The 16,750-nt window shown below is 48.2% G+C and overlaps 1 protein-coding gene across 1 annotated transcript in view; it reads right to left on the bottom strand.

Moving 5' to 3' along the window:
* NHSL2 (NHS like 2) overlaps positions 1 to 16,750 on the bottom strand; it is a 122,892-nt gene that overhangs the window by 3,129 nt on the left and 103,013 nt on the right. The window contains exons 3-8 of the mRNA XM_060270377.2: positions 14,653 to 14,799; positions 12,448 to 12,587; positions 11,615 to 11,810; positions 9,943 to 10,074; positions 5,797 to 8,034; positions 1,640 to 1,772 (exon numbers count right to left, since the gene is read on the bottom strand). Of these exons, the coding sequence (XP_060126360.2) occupies positions 1,640 to 1,772; positions 5,797 to 8,034; positions 9,943 to 10,074; positions 11,615 to 11,810; positions 12,448 to 12,587; positions 14,653 to 14,799 (2,986 nt within the window). The remainder of the gene's footprint in view (positions 1 to 1,639; positions 1,773 to 5,796; positions 8,035 to 9,942; positions 10,075 to 11,614; positions 11,811 to 12,447; positions 12,588 to 14,652; positions 14,800 to 16,750) is intronic.

Below are 16,750 nucleotides of genomic sequence, written 5' to 3'. Positions count from 1 at the left end.
AAAGTTTTTAAAATAAAACAAAACAAAATAAAAATCACTCTTCTGCCACTCATCTACTTAAAATCAGTTATTTAATTAGTGCTGAAACGCTTATTTACCATAAGCACCGTTTCCCAATTACTTTCGACACTTGTGGAAACAAATGCTTTAAAAAAGTTAGAAAGTGCATTACGCCAAAAACTTGTTGCTAGAATGTAGCATTTTAAAAATCCTTAAAAATAAATCTTCTTCATTTAAACACCACTGTGTGAATATGTTAATATTTTTTGAAAATGATATATATATATGTCGTATGGTGATACTGGTAATACTGGAGATGTCCTAGGTTAACCTCCTCATACCTTACATTGCTCATCAAAGCTACATCTGCAGGAAAAGATGGAAGAATAGAGCTAAGAACCTACCACACCTGTACCGACTGCACTACTGTGCTTTAACTTTCTAAAAAGGCAGGTTTTCTGTGGTCTGAGGAATCACAGAATTGTAGCGTTGGAAGGGACCATGAGGGTCATGTAATCCAACACCCTGCGATGGAGGGATGTTTTGCCCAACGTGGGGCTTGAACCCATGACTCTGAGATTAAGAGTCTCATGCTCTACTGACTGAGCTATCACTCAGAGGAACCACATGGAAAACACAAGGAGGATAATGATTGGATTATGACCTCCTGTGGGTGCTGTGAAAAGTGAGTGAAGTAAGAAAGCACATAGAATGCCAAACTCTAGTTATCTTGAATGGAACCAGAATGTGAGCTTTCTTTCATCAGCGGGCAAAAACACTGCGCCCTTTGCAGCACTGGTGGGGGGAACCTGTGGCCCTCTAGATGTTATTGAACTATCACTCCCATGGGCCCCAGTCAGCATAGCCAATGGTCAGGGGCAATGGGAACTGTAGTTCAGCAGTGCCTGGCAGGCTGCAAGTTCCACCTGCCTTATTTACAGGGACTGGCTTTAAGTAGGATGCAGCAATACAGTTAGGTCATTTTGGACTCTTGACTTACTTATGTTACAGAGCCCTCTCTCTTTAGATATAGCTTCGCTTACTTCGAAATGTGGTAGGGCAGCCCTGATGCAGTGGGGGGACCCACCTCTGCCTCATTCTGCTGAGTGGACCCCTAGAGCTCTGCCCCAAAGCTCTAACTGGGTGAATTCCTGGGTGAAATGGGTGATGGGAGTATAGAATCTGAGACATGGTGCAAGCATTTGATTTGAAAATGCAAGCCTCTGGTCCTTATGATAAGCTGCAGAGATCAGCATGAAAACAAGCAAGCACTCATGAAAGTGGTGCAGGAGGTGGGGTTTGAAATAGCCCACCTGAAATGTAGTGGCTGGCCTGCCGTGGCTGTTAAAATAAATGCCTAACTGGCACAGGAGCTTGGCTTTGAGAATAGACACAAACTGGTGATTGGCAACTATTATGAGATCTCTGGACCTGAGAGATCTGGAGGACATGAACAGGGGATAAAGTGAGGAAGGATTTTCAGGTGGGGTATGCATGAAGCTCTCAAAGAGCAGGAAGGGTCCCCCCCCCAAGTTACGGCTGGCGTATGGTGGGGCTAGAGTGGTGGGGTGAGCAAACCACCCCACACCCTCAGAGAAGCTACCAACTCCCAGAATGCAACACCTGGATGGGCCCCCACCTGTGGATGACAGTAAACAAATCCTCTGTGGTTCGGGATGTCACAAACACATCGTCGTCCTCCTCGGTTATCGACTCGGCGGTTTTGTCACTTACAAAGCTTTTCTCTTCGGCCCTTAAGCCCACTGAGCTCCCTGAAGAAAAGAAAGCAAGAGTCTTGGCCAAATAGGTCTCCTGCCAGTGAGATCTGGGATGCTGGCGGGAAGCTTGAGGGGTGGGGTTTGGGTGGGGGTGGGAGAGAGGCACTTCAGAAATAGCCAACTGGAGAGCAGGTATGGGGAACCTGGAGCCCTACAGATGCTGTTGGAGGTCAACTTCCATCAGCCCCAGCCAGCATGACCAATGGTCAAGGATGATTGGAACTGAAGTCCAATAACTCCTAGAGGGACACAGGTTCACCATATAATGATTAACTATGTTTTCCTGCATCTTTATTGATGTAGTTTAGGTTAGATACGTTGAGTACAATATTATGCCTTTATTGTATTCCCTTATTGTTACTGGTTATTAAGCAGACGAAATGACACCCACACCTACGCACAAGGAGGAAGTATAAGCAACCCCAAGGAGGGAAACCCCAAATTGGCTTAGTCTGGGGAAAAAGCTAGGGAAGAAGTGGGTACGATACCCTCTCCCAGAGCAGCACTTTGAAGCAGCTGCTGGTTATTATTTTCAAGTGAGAGATCCTAACCAGAGATCTCCTGTTATTGCATCCACTTTGAAGTGAACACAGAATTCACAGGCATTCCCTTCCCTTCCTGGGGATCTTCAGATGTTCACAGGAGGTTTGTTTGCACGTTACAATGAACACAGGGGAAAACGTCTCTCCACATGTGCCGGGGATTGTGTGAAAGAGCACACACTTTTTATTTGCACAGCTGTTTTGCGTACACAGAAAAACAGACTGTAACAATCACTGGGCAATACATGAGGCTTGTTGACAAGTCACATTGAGCACAGGTACAAGCGGTCTCTACACCTGTAGAACTCTATGTAAATAGCTGTACAAATGTACAGTTCAGCTATTTATTTATTTTTACACAGATTGTACACTGGATGAATGCAACGTGTGAACACCCCCTAAGCTAATGGGTTTTGCTGTTAGGTGGAGCTGTGAGCTTGATCCAAGTAGGAGCCACAGCAGGCTTTCTCTGTCCACGAGAAATGCCAAGTACCACAAGGGTACAGAATGAGGGGCAAAGGGTACAGAATGAGGTGGGAAGGTTTGAGCTGATTGATGATGGTTGGAGAATGAGCTGAAAGAGAGATCAGAGGGAGAAAGAGATGGGGGGGGTGAATAAAGCTAACATGCAAGATGTTGGGAAGAATAGGAAGAATGGGCATATAGAGGAACAGAAACCAACAGATCAAGAGAGAGAGGTCACACCTGCACTTTAAATCCAAAGCACTATCAAACCTCTTTTAAATAGTCATGGCATCCCCCAAAGAATCATGGGAATTGTAGTTTGTTAAGGGTGCTGAGAGTTATTACCGTAGGAGACCCCTCAGAGAGAAGATTCTCAGAGTAGTTTTACCATCAGTTCCTCTTCCCAGGGAAGTCTGGGGAATCTTAGCTCTGAGAGGGAAATAGGGCTCAAACATCTCTCAGCACCCTTAACAGATTACAGTTCCCGGGATTCTTTGGGAGAAGCTGTGACTATTTAAAGTGGTGTGATCCTGCTTTAAATGTATAGTGCACAGGGGGTGTGAGGGACAGGTTGCTATCCAGCTGGTAACTTTAGATTGCCGTGCAATCAAAAGTTGCTCAAGATTGGGTTAATTTATTTTGCTGGGTTTTGTGTATTTTTTAATTTATAGTTAGCTTCCACTAACTATTTCAATCCATAGCATAAAGCAAGATTGTCCAAGCATCCAACAGAGTATTAAAGATATATATTTATATTTGACTACTGGGCACTGCACATCATGTCATATCACATCAGAGCCAATCCAGAACACTAGTTAGAAAGTTGGACTAGAATAGGGGAGGGTCAGGTTCTAATCCCCATTCACTTAGCGACTTTGGACTGGTCCTACCTTACAGGGTTGCTATGAGGATAAAGCAGGGAGGGAAAGAATTCATTGGAGGGCAGGCAGGATATGATTTGAAGAAATAACCAGTACATATACTATTAAAAGTACATATGATATTAGTAAAGTGATTGTAATTCTTGTTAATTTTTCATGCTACAGTTGTTATTGCGAGCTGCCCTGAGTTCAATTTTTTTTTTTGGAAAAGCAGAATAGAAACATTAAATCAAATCAAATATGCATATCAAGATGAATGGGGAAGAACTTCTTCCTATGAGCTTCTTCATACATTACCAAGTTCTCATGTGAAAGCAATCCTGGGAGGATGTTATAGGGTGCAGCACAAATAAAAATGGTCATGTGTGACAATCACATGACATATAGTGTTTTTTTAAAAAAATCCTATGCAAGAAGGAAGGGAAAACTGTGGCCCTCTAGATGTTGTTAGACTACTACAACTACCACCATCCTTTATGATTGGCCTTGCTGACTGGGGCAGGTGGGAGCAGGAGGCAAACAAAACCTGGAGGGCTACAAGGAGTCAGCACATAATGCAAAAGCAAGGACTAATTGCATTTTCCCAGCCTGTGTACACTGAGCAAAAAACACAAGCCCCAACAACATCCTGAATGCAATCATCACACATTACTTCTTTCACATAAAGGGGCTACAGAGCATTGGCAGAACACATGCCTTCCATGCAAAAGGTCCCAGGTTTCACCCTCAACGTCTACCGCTAAAGAGGAATCAGTTTGGAGGTGACGGAATAAAAAACTCTGCCTAAAATCCCCAGGAGTCGCTGCCAACCTGAGCTGTCAAGTAGTCAGATGCAGGGGCATTGCAATAGGGGAGCGGGGGATGGGGCGCCCCGGGCTCCACTCTGTGGGGGGCAGCACGGCGCCCCTCGCCACCTCCACCAACGGCTGCCACTACTGTGGCAGTGGCACGACCGCCATTGCGGAGGCCCCGATGTTGCTGGCCTTGCCCCTTGCTTCTTCTTGGTGGGGCGGAGGCAAAGGGCGGGCCAGAGAGCAGCGTCAGCGGTGGCTGCTGACACCCCTCGCCACTCCGCCTCCGCCTGAGTAGGAAGAATCACAAAGCGCTCTATGGATCAGCTTGCCACGTGCTTTGTGCTTCTTCCTACTCAGGCGGAGCGGTGAGGGGCTTCTCCACTGACGCTACGGACCTCGCTTTGTGCTTCTTCCTGCTCAGATGGAGCGGAGAGGGGCGTCAGCGAGCTACGGAGTGTGTTGCCGCCGCCGCTCTAGCATCGGGATCCTCAGATCCAGTGCTGGAGCACCACCCCCCGGCAACCCGCTCCGTAGTGTGCCATGTGCGTTGTCCGTCATGCTGTGTGTGCCGCGTGTCATGATGCATGCGTCATGCATGCGCACGACGGACACCCTGTCCCCCGACGGGGTGCCTTCGGGTTTGCCGCCCCGGGCAGCCAGAAGGCTAGCGACGCTGCTTGTCAGATGTGGTATAAGGCATCTCCCTGTGTTCCAACATGTGTGTAGCTGCCTCATGCTGGCCTTGTTTGCACATCACACAAAGCCGAATATTGGCTTGGTGTGAACGCATGATTGGGCAGACTCCTCGCCTGGACTTTTTGACTGCTTCACTGGACTGGACTAAGCTAAGGTTTGGCTAAGTGTTTTGCCTGGGCAGTTAAGCTCTCTCCAGACTAACCACAAGGCGTATCCAAGAACAAACCTAAGCTACAGACTGTGGTTAGTCTCTGGAGGGAGCTTAACCACAAGCCAGGTTTGGGATGGCACTTGAAGCCAAACATTGGCTTAGCTTAGTGCAGCCCAGCTGCAAAACGAGCAGAGGAGGAGCAAAGCTGGTGCAAGCTACTCTCTGGGAGACAGAATGTTTGCACCAATCCACACACAATGTGCAAAGCAGCTGCCCATCCGAGGGTCGTCTACTGTAAGTGTCAGCACCTCTCCAGCATCTTGGGGGCATCAATCTACCCCATCACATGCTTGGTACTTTTAAGTGGGTTTGAACCTGGGACCTCCAGCATTCAAAGCAGGTGCTCTACTGCTGGACTACACTCCCGTTTCAACCACCTTAGGGCAGAAGAGAACCCAGGAAGGTCTCTTGAAAGGCAGAGCCACTTACCTGAAACGTTTCCCCAAGACAACCCTGCAGTTGTCGGACTGATGCTCACTGCATTAGCCACAGGGGTCAGTGCCTTGCACGGAGTCAGCTCGGAATAAGCACAGTCCTCGTCCAGCATGATGACAGGGCTGGCAGCCAACCTTGGATCTCCGACGCAGGTCCCTGGGTGGAGTGGGGAGCTCACCAGTGGCAGGTAAAGCACACTAGGCTTCTTGGGGACAGGGGGAGGGACTTTGGTTCTGTGGCTCTCCCCGCCAGGTGTTCTCTCCAATGGCAGCCTTGGCTTCAGCTCCTCCTCCAAGCTGTCCTCGGAAAGCCGCCGGGCAGAGAAGAACGTTCCCGGGGGCCCTTGTGCTGGAGAGACGGCTGCCACTGGGGGTTGCGGCTCCATAGGGCTCCAGGCATCTGCATCCCACGGGTGCTCAGGCCTCCTAGCCACTATGTAAATGTTCTCTACAGCAACCGAGCCCTGGGGCGTCAGTGGAGAGGTTGGGGAGCCCACAGGGGACTCTTCCTGGACTGGAGGGGTCTTGTGCAGGAGCATCGGGGGCCTCCTGGAAAGGGGCGGCTTCTCTGCCACTGGGGGCCGGACTTTCTTGCCGGGCTCCTCAACAGGCTCAAGGCTCTCTAGGTTGTCCTCCGTTTCAGAGCGGCTGATGGACCGCAGGCGGACGGAGCGCAGGTCCAGTTGCGTCACCATGGGCATGACAGGCTGCACGGGGCTGAGCTTCGGCCCCAGCTTGGCTCCAAAGGTGGAGTCGGAGTGATGCCGGCTCACTTTGGGCTTGGCCTTGAGCGAGATCTTCAGCCCTGAGAGGTCCAGGTGCGACGGCGGAGCAAATGGCAGGTCGAAGGAGAGCCGTGACTTGGGGCTCCGTTCCATGGGCGAGACTGGGGGCAGCGAGGACTTCCTTTCGGGCACAAGGGGTCTCGCACGCCCACTCTGATGTGGGGTGTGGCCCAGAACGGCAGATGTTGGGATGGTCGGGGTCGGAGTTTCCGACTGGCTGGAGTAGCCGCTGGAGGGAGACATCACCCCTGTCGGCCTCGCCGGGGAGGAGGTTTTCAAGTTGACCTCAGCAGAGAGCTGGGAAGGTGTGGTGGCCCTAGAGACCGAAGGGGAGGGGAGGGACTCAGAGCTACCCCGTGCCTTGGAGAGCTCGATCACGGTGGTCCCAGTGGCTGTGCTGGAGCCAGACAGAGAGCAATAGGGGTCGCCAGGACTCCACTCTGGCATGTACCACTGCTGTGAGTACGGCACGCTTTCCAGCTCTTTGGTTGCGTCCCCAGGGACTTGGCTCTGGGCCTGCGTGTCGGGCAACAAGCACAGACTTTTTGGTCTCTGGTCCTGCGGCAATGGCTCGCCACCAGCTTCCGCGATGCTCAGCTGCCCCTCCTTGATCAACGAGACGCTGCGAGTAGGCGGGCAGGGCTTCTTTTTGGCCTTCTTGAGAGAGATGCTCTTGGTGCGCGGCCGCCGTGACCGCACCTGAGCCTCCTGCTCCACCGCCAGTGAGACGTTGTCTGTGCTTGTGCTGCCCTCGGAGCTGGCGCTGGGGTAGCTCAGGGCACAGGTCTCGCTGCCCCCGATGTCCATGGAGCATAATGAGGCTGTGTCCGTGGGGACAGAGAGAGACCTCTCGCGGAACTTGCACATCACCCGCTGCCTCTCCGCTTGGGGGCACTCCTCTTCGCTCGGGGTGGCGGGGACCAAACGAGCCTTGACCTCCGCTGCCCCACACCTCAAGCCTCCATCAGCAACTACGGGGGACTCAGGAGAAGCGCAGAACGCCCCAGACCCGTTGCTCCCAACTGCGTTGTCTTTGCTAATGAAGAATGAAGCAGGCCGGTCAGAGTCTGGGGTTCCCCTCTGGCTGCGGGGAGACGACTGGGCCCCACTTTCCATCACCAGCTCACCCTGGCTCGCGGAAGGGCTCACGTAACCAAAAGATGCTGCGCTCCAGGCAGGGGAGAAGGTCAAGTCCTCCTTGGGGCCGTTGCACGACGGGCTGGCATACATTGCCCCAGGGTTGTCTGTGTGGCCAGTGGGCCCCTGGCAATACCGTCCTTGTAGAACTCCCCCAAGGTCACTGAAGGTCTTCCTCAGCTGTGGCCTTGGCTGAGGGGAGCGGGCCTGGTGGGTGGAGCTCCTCCCATTGGCCACCTCAGGGACAAAATTGCAAGAGGCGGACTCTGCAATGGTCGCTGGAGGGTTGAGAATGGGGCCGTTGCTGTTCCCTGCAGGGGAGGGCAGGAAAAGGCAGGAATTAAGCACAGCCTGGAAGATCTCCTGATTGGGCCACTGAAAGGTCTTAGATCAGGGGTTGAGAGTTTCAGGCCAAGGGCTCAATGCAGCCCTCATTACCTCTCTATGTGGATGCCAGACCACACACCCCTGGATAGCCATCCCCCATCTCCCCAGGGCTAGTGAAATTTACATTCATCGCCATGCCCATTTTTCTCTCCAGCTATGCCCACACCAGACAAGAGTGCCTGGTGTGCTCTGGTCCGTGGGGTCACAAAGAGTCGGACACGACTAAACAACAACAATGCCCACTATTGGCATGTGGCCCCTGGAAAATTCCCAGAACAGAATGTGGCCCTTGTGCTGGATAAGGTTTGCCACCCCAAAAGTAGAAACCGCATTTCACTGCCAGGGAGCAGCTGCCCCCATCAACACAAAGAAATCCATGCCTGGCCATCCTCCTGCTTCTGGGAGGGAAGAGCTCGGCTGGCCTTGGACAGTGTGGTAAAGGTGGGGTCATTATTTACTTTTATCTGATTGTGCAAAGAAAAGAAAAAACACATCCATGGGTTCACCCCTCACCCAATGGCACCCCACTTCATAGTTTGAGAACCACTATAGTAAAAAGTTTTTTCTTTTCTTTTTTAAATTTTTAAACTTGTAAATCTTCAGATCTGCCCTAAAGAGCAAGTTCTGCAAGTTAAGCTCTTATGTGGCTATTCTTACATACAGTATGTCGGCTATTCTCTGCCCCACCCCCTAAATATGTGCCTTCCCTACTTAACATAGATGCATGGTAGTGTTTGGGGGTGGAGGAGGATATCCCAATATACATTTATTCACAATTCAGAGAAGAGTCTTAGGGAGCCTGTTCCTAAGGAAAAAGGGGCTAGAACAAAATACTTTTTTGGGGTGTGTGTGTGTTCTCAAACAAAGTATTCCCATTCAGAAATGTACCTACATCATCACAAATGGAATACTGATGTGTGTCCCCCTCCCTTCAATTATGGATCCTGTTTGTTGGTACTGAGATCCGACTAAGCTGCAACTTCTTATTTTTCTAGCCAAATTAAGATGCTTCTGATCCTGTAGTTCTGTGACTTGTTTTGCCCCTGTGTGCATTGCAGACACTGGTTTATAAATCTGCATATGAAAACCACCTTCAAACCTACTTGAAAAGCATCAAATAATATACTAGATTGCTCCCAGAATTGTAAAAACGAAGCTTGAAAACAGTCCATAAAGTCAAATTCTGAAATTTGACAAATTTTGAGTGTACATGAAAAATTTACTTTTGCCCTGTAGCTATAACCCAGTATTTTGGAGGAGCTCTACAGGAAATTCCTATAAAGAAGCTCATGGCAAACATCTCCTCTCACATTCTGTTCTTCACATATGCCAGAGTCAGGGAAGTCTTGGTTCTACAAGTGCTTCTAAGGGTCCCTCCAGACATCCTTTTTATTGTGCGTTCGTGATTCATGCTCATGATGATGTTGGGGCAGTAACACACCATGCTGCTTTCAATACTGTTTGCAGCTGCAAAAGTTTTAAGGGTGGACATCCTGCTTTGTTTCCACTAGTGCATGTCCACTCATTTGCTGCTGAAATCCTGTGAATTTTAGACCACGAATGTTTCAGCTTTTTTTTTCTTTCGTACTGCTTTTGTTGTGCTGTTTTGCAAGACTGCCCCTCCAGCTGGTAATAATGTGGCAATGTTGGAAAACAACTAATACAGAAGAATGGTATGGTTCAGTATAATTCCACCACTAGTACTTTAGCATAGCTTCAATGACATGTTGCAGAATATATCCATGGAAAACACCAGTCTGGAGGGACCCTAAGCCATCAAGCCATTCCCCCTCCTCTGTAGTGGCAGAGAGTGGCAGCATTGCTTTTGTCACCTGGGTCCCGCAGGGCGAGGTGGGGGAAGCCGATGACCGTCCGTCTCCGGCGAAGCAAGGACTTGGGATTCATGGCTGTCTCTGTGTTGAAGAGGGAGTGGCGAGTACTTGCGTGCCGAGCGAATGGCTGTCCTGTAGCCAAAAGAAAGACACTCAGCCGTCCAGGTGGACCATGGGAGAACACAGAGGGTGATGTGAGATGTGGGAAAGATGGTGAATTCAACATTATGGGAATATGGCAAATGGTGGCTTGGGGTACTGCATGACTTCCTTCAGCCACAGTTTATAAGCGAACCAAACTGATTTGGGCTGCATTCACATGGAAGGAAGTTTATTCTGTTATCCCAAAATTTCCCAAACTGTTAATTTCCATAATATATCTAAGCTTCTACACAACGTAAAAGCCACTGGTTGTTTTAGGTTAATGCATGTTTTAGGATAATATACTCTCAAAAAATAATGTGAATATTTCATGCGGTTAAAAAGAATAAGTAAATCCACATATTGATGCACAAAGAGCACAAGACAGACTTATGAATGAACACATGGAAAACTAGCATGGCATGGACTTAGGAAACAATCACCCCTCCATCCCAACTGGAATGGAAGTGGTGTAAAAATGGCTTTAGAGCAGGGAAGAGATTTTGAGTTGATGCTACTGGGAACATGGGGAAGGTAGAAGCCAGTAACAGTAGGAATGTAACAGGGCAGGTGGGTTTACTTTGTGTTCATTTTACTCCAACAGTAATGTCTGAAGAGGGCTTTCAGCACCCCATCAAACCATTGCTTGTAATGTGAAGCTTAAGAACCTCACACTGTATGTTCCAGATTTCCAGAAGACAAACCATGGTTGAGACCTCACCACTCAGTTTCCATAAGCTTACTCTTGTCTCTGTGGTTCATCAACTTCTTGTGACTGAACAATGGCCTAAATGTGGTTTTTCAGTGGTTTGCAAATTCTGGCATTAATAGCAAGCTGCAATTATCACAAACTGTGGTTTTCTGTTATGCCTAAATCCACAAATTAATGACAAACCCCAGTTTGTTTGCAAACCAGCTTCAAACCATGGTGGATTATCCTGCTTTCGAAGTCCCTTGCAAGCCGTGGTTTGCAAACCTGGCCTATGTTCAAACATCAACGCCAAATTATGGTTTGGCGTTAGGACTGAGCGCAGTCAATGAATTGCTGTTATCCTTGAGCTGTCTTCCTGCCAAAGCTTGGAAGCAAGATGGGCAGTACATGGGCACCATGCACCCTAAGAACTAAAGTGACAAAGAGACAGACATACTGGTTAACCTTGGATGCACTAGATGCTGGTGAGACTTGAATAACATGAGCTGAATGCAGAAAAGGGGGTGGCATAGCAAAGGGGGAAATGTCTCTGAGAAGACCTAGCCTGATGGGACACACTACAAATTCCAATTCACGTGAGTCCCAATGAAACCTCCTTCATCTCCTGTGCTTTTCAATCTTGCTGGGCACCTGACACATCATGCTTCACCCTGGCCAGTATGGTGACCTAAAACCTTATTTGCTGCAACCCCCCAACCATCCTGCGTCATATGATGACTCTTTAACTCCTCTTCTCTAGTACTACTACTACTACTACTACTACTACTACACACACAGAGAGAGAGACAGACAGACAGATAGACAGACAGTCAACCCTACCAGAGACGTTGATGGGAACAATGTTGGCTTGGGTTGAACAGGGCTGGTGCAACCTCCTCTCATCAAGGGAGGGCAGAGGGCCAGTTCGGTTCCAGGTGGTGTGCTTGTCTGGCGTAGTGGGCAGGCTAATTGAAGGCTCTGGGGCCCTCACCCCCAGCGTGGTTGTCTCGTTCTCCTTCACTTGCTGGCTTGCAGGCTGTCAGAAAGCAGTGGGGAGGAGGGGGAATAAATGAATTCAAACGCAAGCGCCCTACTCCACTAGGGCTACTGTTCACAAGAAGGGATTCAGAAGGAAAGGGATTTCAGGCAGCTTTTTGGTATCAGGTGACCTGCTGCATTCCTGCAGTTGATGATCAGAGGTTGTCCTCCAAGTACTTGCCACCACTTAAGTCAGGAGTATGCAACTTCCATGAGCCAAATGCAGTGCTCCAGGCCCTAGGAACCCTCCCCAGGGCACACCTCTCTCTCCAGTCAACCCCCCCTCCATCCTTCATGGCCCTGTTTTGCACCCTTCCAGAGTGCTTTTGCCTGGCTGGAATGCACCCTTGAACTCTGACAATGCCTTTTGCTTGCCTGGCCCTCGGACAGAGAGGAATATGCATGTACCTATGTCTGTAGGAACCAAACTACAGCACACAAATGTTAAAAGTATACGTCCACTGCTCTGTCCGCTTTGGTCTGTGACCTTGCTTGCCACTGGTACTTGGCCCTCGGAAGGTGTCCCAGAAAGGATTGTGGCCCCTTAAGGCATGGGCTGGTAGAACTTTGGATCGAAGCACCGGGCAGGAATTGTATTGGGAAATATGCAATGATGGGAAGCTTGCCAGACTCACCATGAACACAAACTCCAAGCGTTTGCTGGGTACTGGGGGCCGGGGGCTGCAGTCGAGGGGCCTGTCTGCAGAATGAGAACTGGTATAGCGGAAGGTCTGGCCACTGGCCCTGGCTTCTGCGTAAGGCTCCTCATACTCCTCTGGAAGGAGGGAAAGAAAGAAATCAGCTCAGTCTGGTCATACCAACAATTTTGCATTTTTCTTAATGCTCCTAATTACAGAGGCGGCTGGATTTGGGGAGTGGGGAGAGACCCAGCATGTGAATGTGCAATTTTGTGAGCATTATTTGTGGGTGGGTGGGTGAGTGGAATGACAAAATTCTACACAGTTTTTCAGTTCTAATCTCCAAAAGGTGGCCTGTTAGAAACCCCAGAGATTTATGGTGTAGCCTACACTTTCTCAGTCATAATCTCTCTCCCTCCCAACATAGTATGAATATACCGTACTACGGATGAGTTTTATTCGCATGGGGATTTTTAAATGTTCCTCTACTCAGAAAAGAAGTTAGTTTGGTTTTTGGTATTTAATCAAATGTGTTAGAAAGAGTGTAAACTTCTGTCTTTGCTCCTCCTTTTTTCACTTTTGGGTAGACACACTGCCACCCAGTGACAGCTTCATTAAAATTCTCTATTTCTCAGTTGTTTTCTCTGTGTGACAACCAATTCTCTACTAGAAAATACGAGAGAGAGAGAGAGAGAGAGAGAGAGAGAGAGAGAGAGAGAACCCTTCAAAATGAACCAGGCAGTTTAGTTCTCCTGAACCTAAAGGAAAATATCCAGAGTAACACATTTACCACAGAAGACCCCAAAACAGCATTAAGATAAAAGCAGGAAGCTGTGTCTGGATAACCAACTTCCTAGGTCATTCTGAAGCTGGTTTTTTTTGGGGGGGGGGGTCTTCCCTGATATGTGTGTAACTATAAATTTCACCATAACATTCTTCATTCACAGCTGCACCTGCCAGCTTAAATAAATAATTGTACATCTATAGGAATGGCTTTATTGTTTTCAGAGTTTGTAGAAATAGTTCCAATTATCTTTAGAATTTGTGTTTTTCTCTTGTATGCCACTTCCAATGGCCTTGGGGCTGTGGAGATGTTTATAAATTTGCAGAAGAAATAAAGACACAGAGAAGCTGAATGGTGGGGAGCAGGCTCATATTGATAAATTGCTTCAAACAGTCTGAACATTTTTGCTTCGAAGCATTCATTCTGCAAGTGCTAGAGATGTATGTGGCCCTTGCATTTGTAAGTCCAAGGCTTCATGCGCTCCCTCTAAGGAAGGTGCAGAAGCCAGCAACACAAGAATGGGACTTTTCAGTGTGGACTCCCCAACTGTAGAGTGCTTTTTTCAGAAAGGCCACCAGGCACCATCATTATCGGAAGAGCCTGCTTTCTTAGGCTAGCCCATTTAGCCCAGCATCCTCTTCTCATGGTGGCCAACCAGTGGGAGATGCCAATGGCAAGAAGGACCTGGGTGCAGGGCCGGCCCTAAGGCAAGACTGAAAGCCGCGCTGGGGGGGTGGCACCGGAGGGATAGTTCGCACCAGGGCGCCAGATATGCTTAAGATGGCCCTGCCTGGGTGCAAGAGCGCTCTCCCTGCTTGTGATTCCCATCAACTGGCATCCAGAGGTATACTGTGCCAGGTGAATATTTAGGTGCCAGAAAATGTTCCTGTTTACCTAGGTGTTTGGTTCATAACTGGAATCATTAGGGTACAATAACTTAGCCTGTTTTTGGTGTTCCTCTTTTAGCAGGATTCGCCCTTTTATAATATCGTAGTATTAGCATTTCTCAGTAAATGTGTTCTTTTCATGTTTTAAATCTCCGTAGGTTTTCCACAAGTTGTGACATTTTATTTATTTATTTGTAGCAAGCGTAGCAAGCAATCAATAAAGATTTCTTTTCCTAAACGAAAGCTCAGAAACAGGCTTCCCTTTGCCCAACAAAGAAGTACAGGACCACCTGTTCCTCTCTCGGTGACGCTGCTTATAGTCAGTCCAGAAGCTTCACTCTCCTTGTCAACCACAAAGGTTGATATTGTTGCACATCCCCATTCTCTGCACCCATTGTGAGTCCTTGGCAGGGTTATCAGCTGGCTCCTTCCCAAGCCCAGACACACTGACTACCTGGGGCTGAGACCTCCAAGTCAGAGAGACAAGCGGACCTTTCCTACTCCCTTCCACAGATTCTCACCCCCACGTACCTTGGAGCAAGCTCTGGAGATTGAGTTCAGCTTCATGGTGAAGCTCCTCCACCCCAACAGGACGGGCCAAGAAGATATTCACAGGCTGGTGCCATAGCAGCTTGGGAGGAGTGGGTTTCTTGACATCCAGGTCTATGTTAGAAGTGGCTGGGGAGAAAAGATAGCCAGAGGGTGAGTCACAGGCCCAGGCAGGGATTCTAGAAACACAAAGAGGTCTTAAGGCCTATCCATGCTATACGCTCAGACCAGCTTCAAACCTGTTTAGCCACCACAGCTCCAATATCCTGCTTTCTGCAGCAATCCGGATCTGCCATGGGGAGCCTACCAGCAAACTCTCCAGCTGTTGCAAGTGGTATTCAGATGCTTGCTATTTGCGATGCTGGCCGTTGTATATAGCCATCATGACGAGCTGCTCTTGAAAGCCTCATCCACCACCCATTTACCTAACCTCCCTCCCCTTTCTGAAAATACTTACAACAATCAATCTCCATATATCACCCCCTGCCCCAAACATTCCATATTTCGCTGCTTGAGATGAAACAGGAAGTGCTGCTTTGTTCCTGCTGCCGCTGCCACAGGCGGCAGAACATGCAGGGCACCTACAGGCATGCCGTCTGGGTGCGTGCATTTGTGTTTCTTCGGCCTGAAGCAGCAGCCTCACCTACCTCATGGTTGGGCCGGCTCTGCATATAATAATAATAATAATAATAATAATAATAATAATAATAATAATATTTGTACCCCACCCATCTGGCTGGGTTCCCCCAGCCACTCTGGGCAGCTTCCAACAAAACATAAAAATACAGAAATCCATCAAACATTAAAAGCTTCCCTAAAGAGGGCTGCCTTAAGATGCCTTCTAAAGGTCTGGTAATTGTTGTTCTCTTTGACCTCTGGTCATATAAGATGCAAATGATACAGTAAAACATCAAGCTGGATTGTATAATAGTTTATGGAGTTGATTTTATCCGCTAGGTGTCTTCTATTCTCTGTTTTAACAGATTTCCCCAGAGTGGGCTGTGGGGACAGTCCTTTCCAGTGTACTGAATGAACGTGTACCATACAGTTTCAAAAAAATTATTTGGTTTTTGTGTTTCTGAGTGCTCTAAGATGGCTCCTTAGTTTCTCCATAAGTGGTATGTTCCGCAGTCCTTCCTATCATGTCTCTAGAGTTGTTAGTAGCTGTTTTCCAATATTGTGTTAATATATTTCTGCTGCAGGCGTGAAAAAGGATTAGTAGTTCCTTAAACAGTAAAATTCTATAAACGGATTTAATACAGCTAGCCTCAGATCAGGTTGTCCCACTTCTTTGTGATATATCAAGTGGGAGTGAGTTCCATCAGTTCCCCTTTTGCTGCCTATCTGGAATCTTCTACCCTTTTGTTTCACTGGATATCCCTGGCTTCTATTATTAACAGAGAGAAAGTTAGAAAAGAAGCTTGCCCGCAGGGCCTGTTAAGCCTCACTCTGGCTTTCCGAGACTTCATATGAGAGCTAGGTCCCCAGCTGTTATTGGACTACAACTCCCATCATCCCTGACCACTGTCCTGCTAGCTAGGGGTGAAGGGAGTTGTAGCCCAACAACAGCTGGGGACCCAAGGTTGAGAAACATTGTCCTAATAGATACAGTTTTCCCTAACGGACACATTTTTTAAAAAGCAATTTCCCCAAATGTGATGAAAGAATCAGAGTCAGAAGGTGCTCTAGTGGTCATCTAGTCCAACCCCCTGCAATGCAGGAAATCTGCCCACAGCCATCTCTAGGTGGGCTCAAACTACCCACATTCTGAACAACAGCCAGACACATTGGCTTTTCACTTAATAGATGCATTTATATGCACACTTTCGATGGTATGCATTTTTGAACACATTACTTGGCTGGAGAACTAACTGCATCACAAAATTCACAGAGCAGTGCTCCTTTCGAAAGATGGCTGAGCTTCAGCCTGCACATTGTTAAGAAAAGCTGTGTGTGCCTTTAAATGCAAGCTGAATCAAATTTCTCCCACATCCCTAGTTAGCATTGTATAATGTGCGAACAGAGCAGAATGGTCCTTCCTGCACCAACATGTCCTTATGCCAACTGTCTGTTCCCTGTT

Source organism: Zootoca vivipara, chromosome Z2 (assembly GCF_965207765.1).
Source record: "Zootoca vivipara chromosome Z2, rZooViv2.hap1.1, whole genome shotgun sequence".
NCBI classification, from domain to species: domain Eukaryota; kingdom Metazoa; phylum Chordata; class Lepidosauria; order Squamata; family Lacertidae; genus Zootoca; species Zootoca vivipara.
The sequence above is the reverse complement of the archived record's forward strand: the minus strand, read 5'-3'. Positions and strand labels throughout refer to the sequence as shown.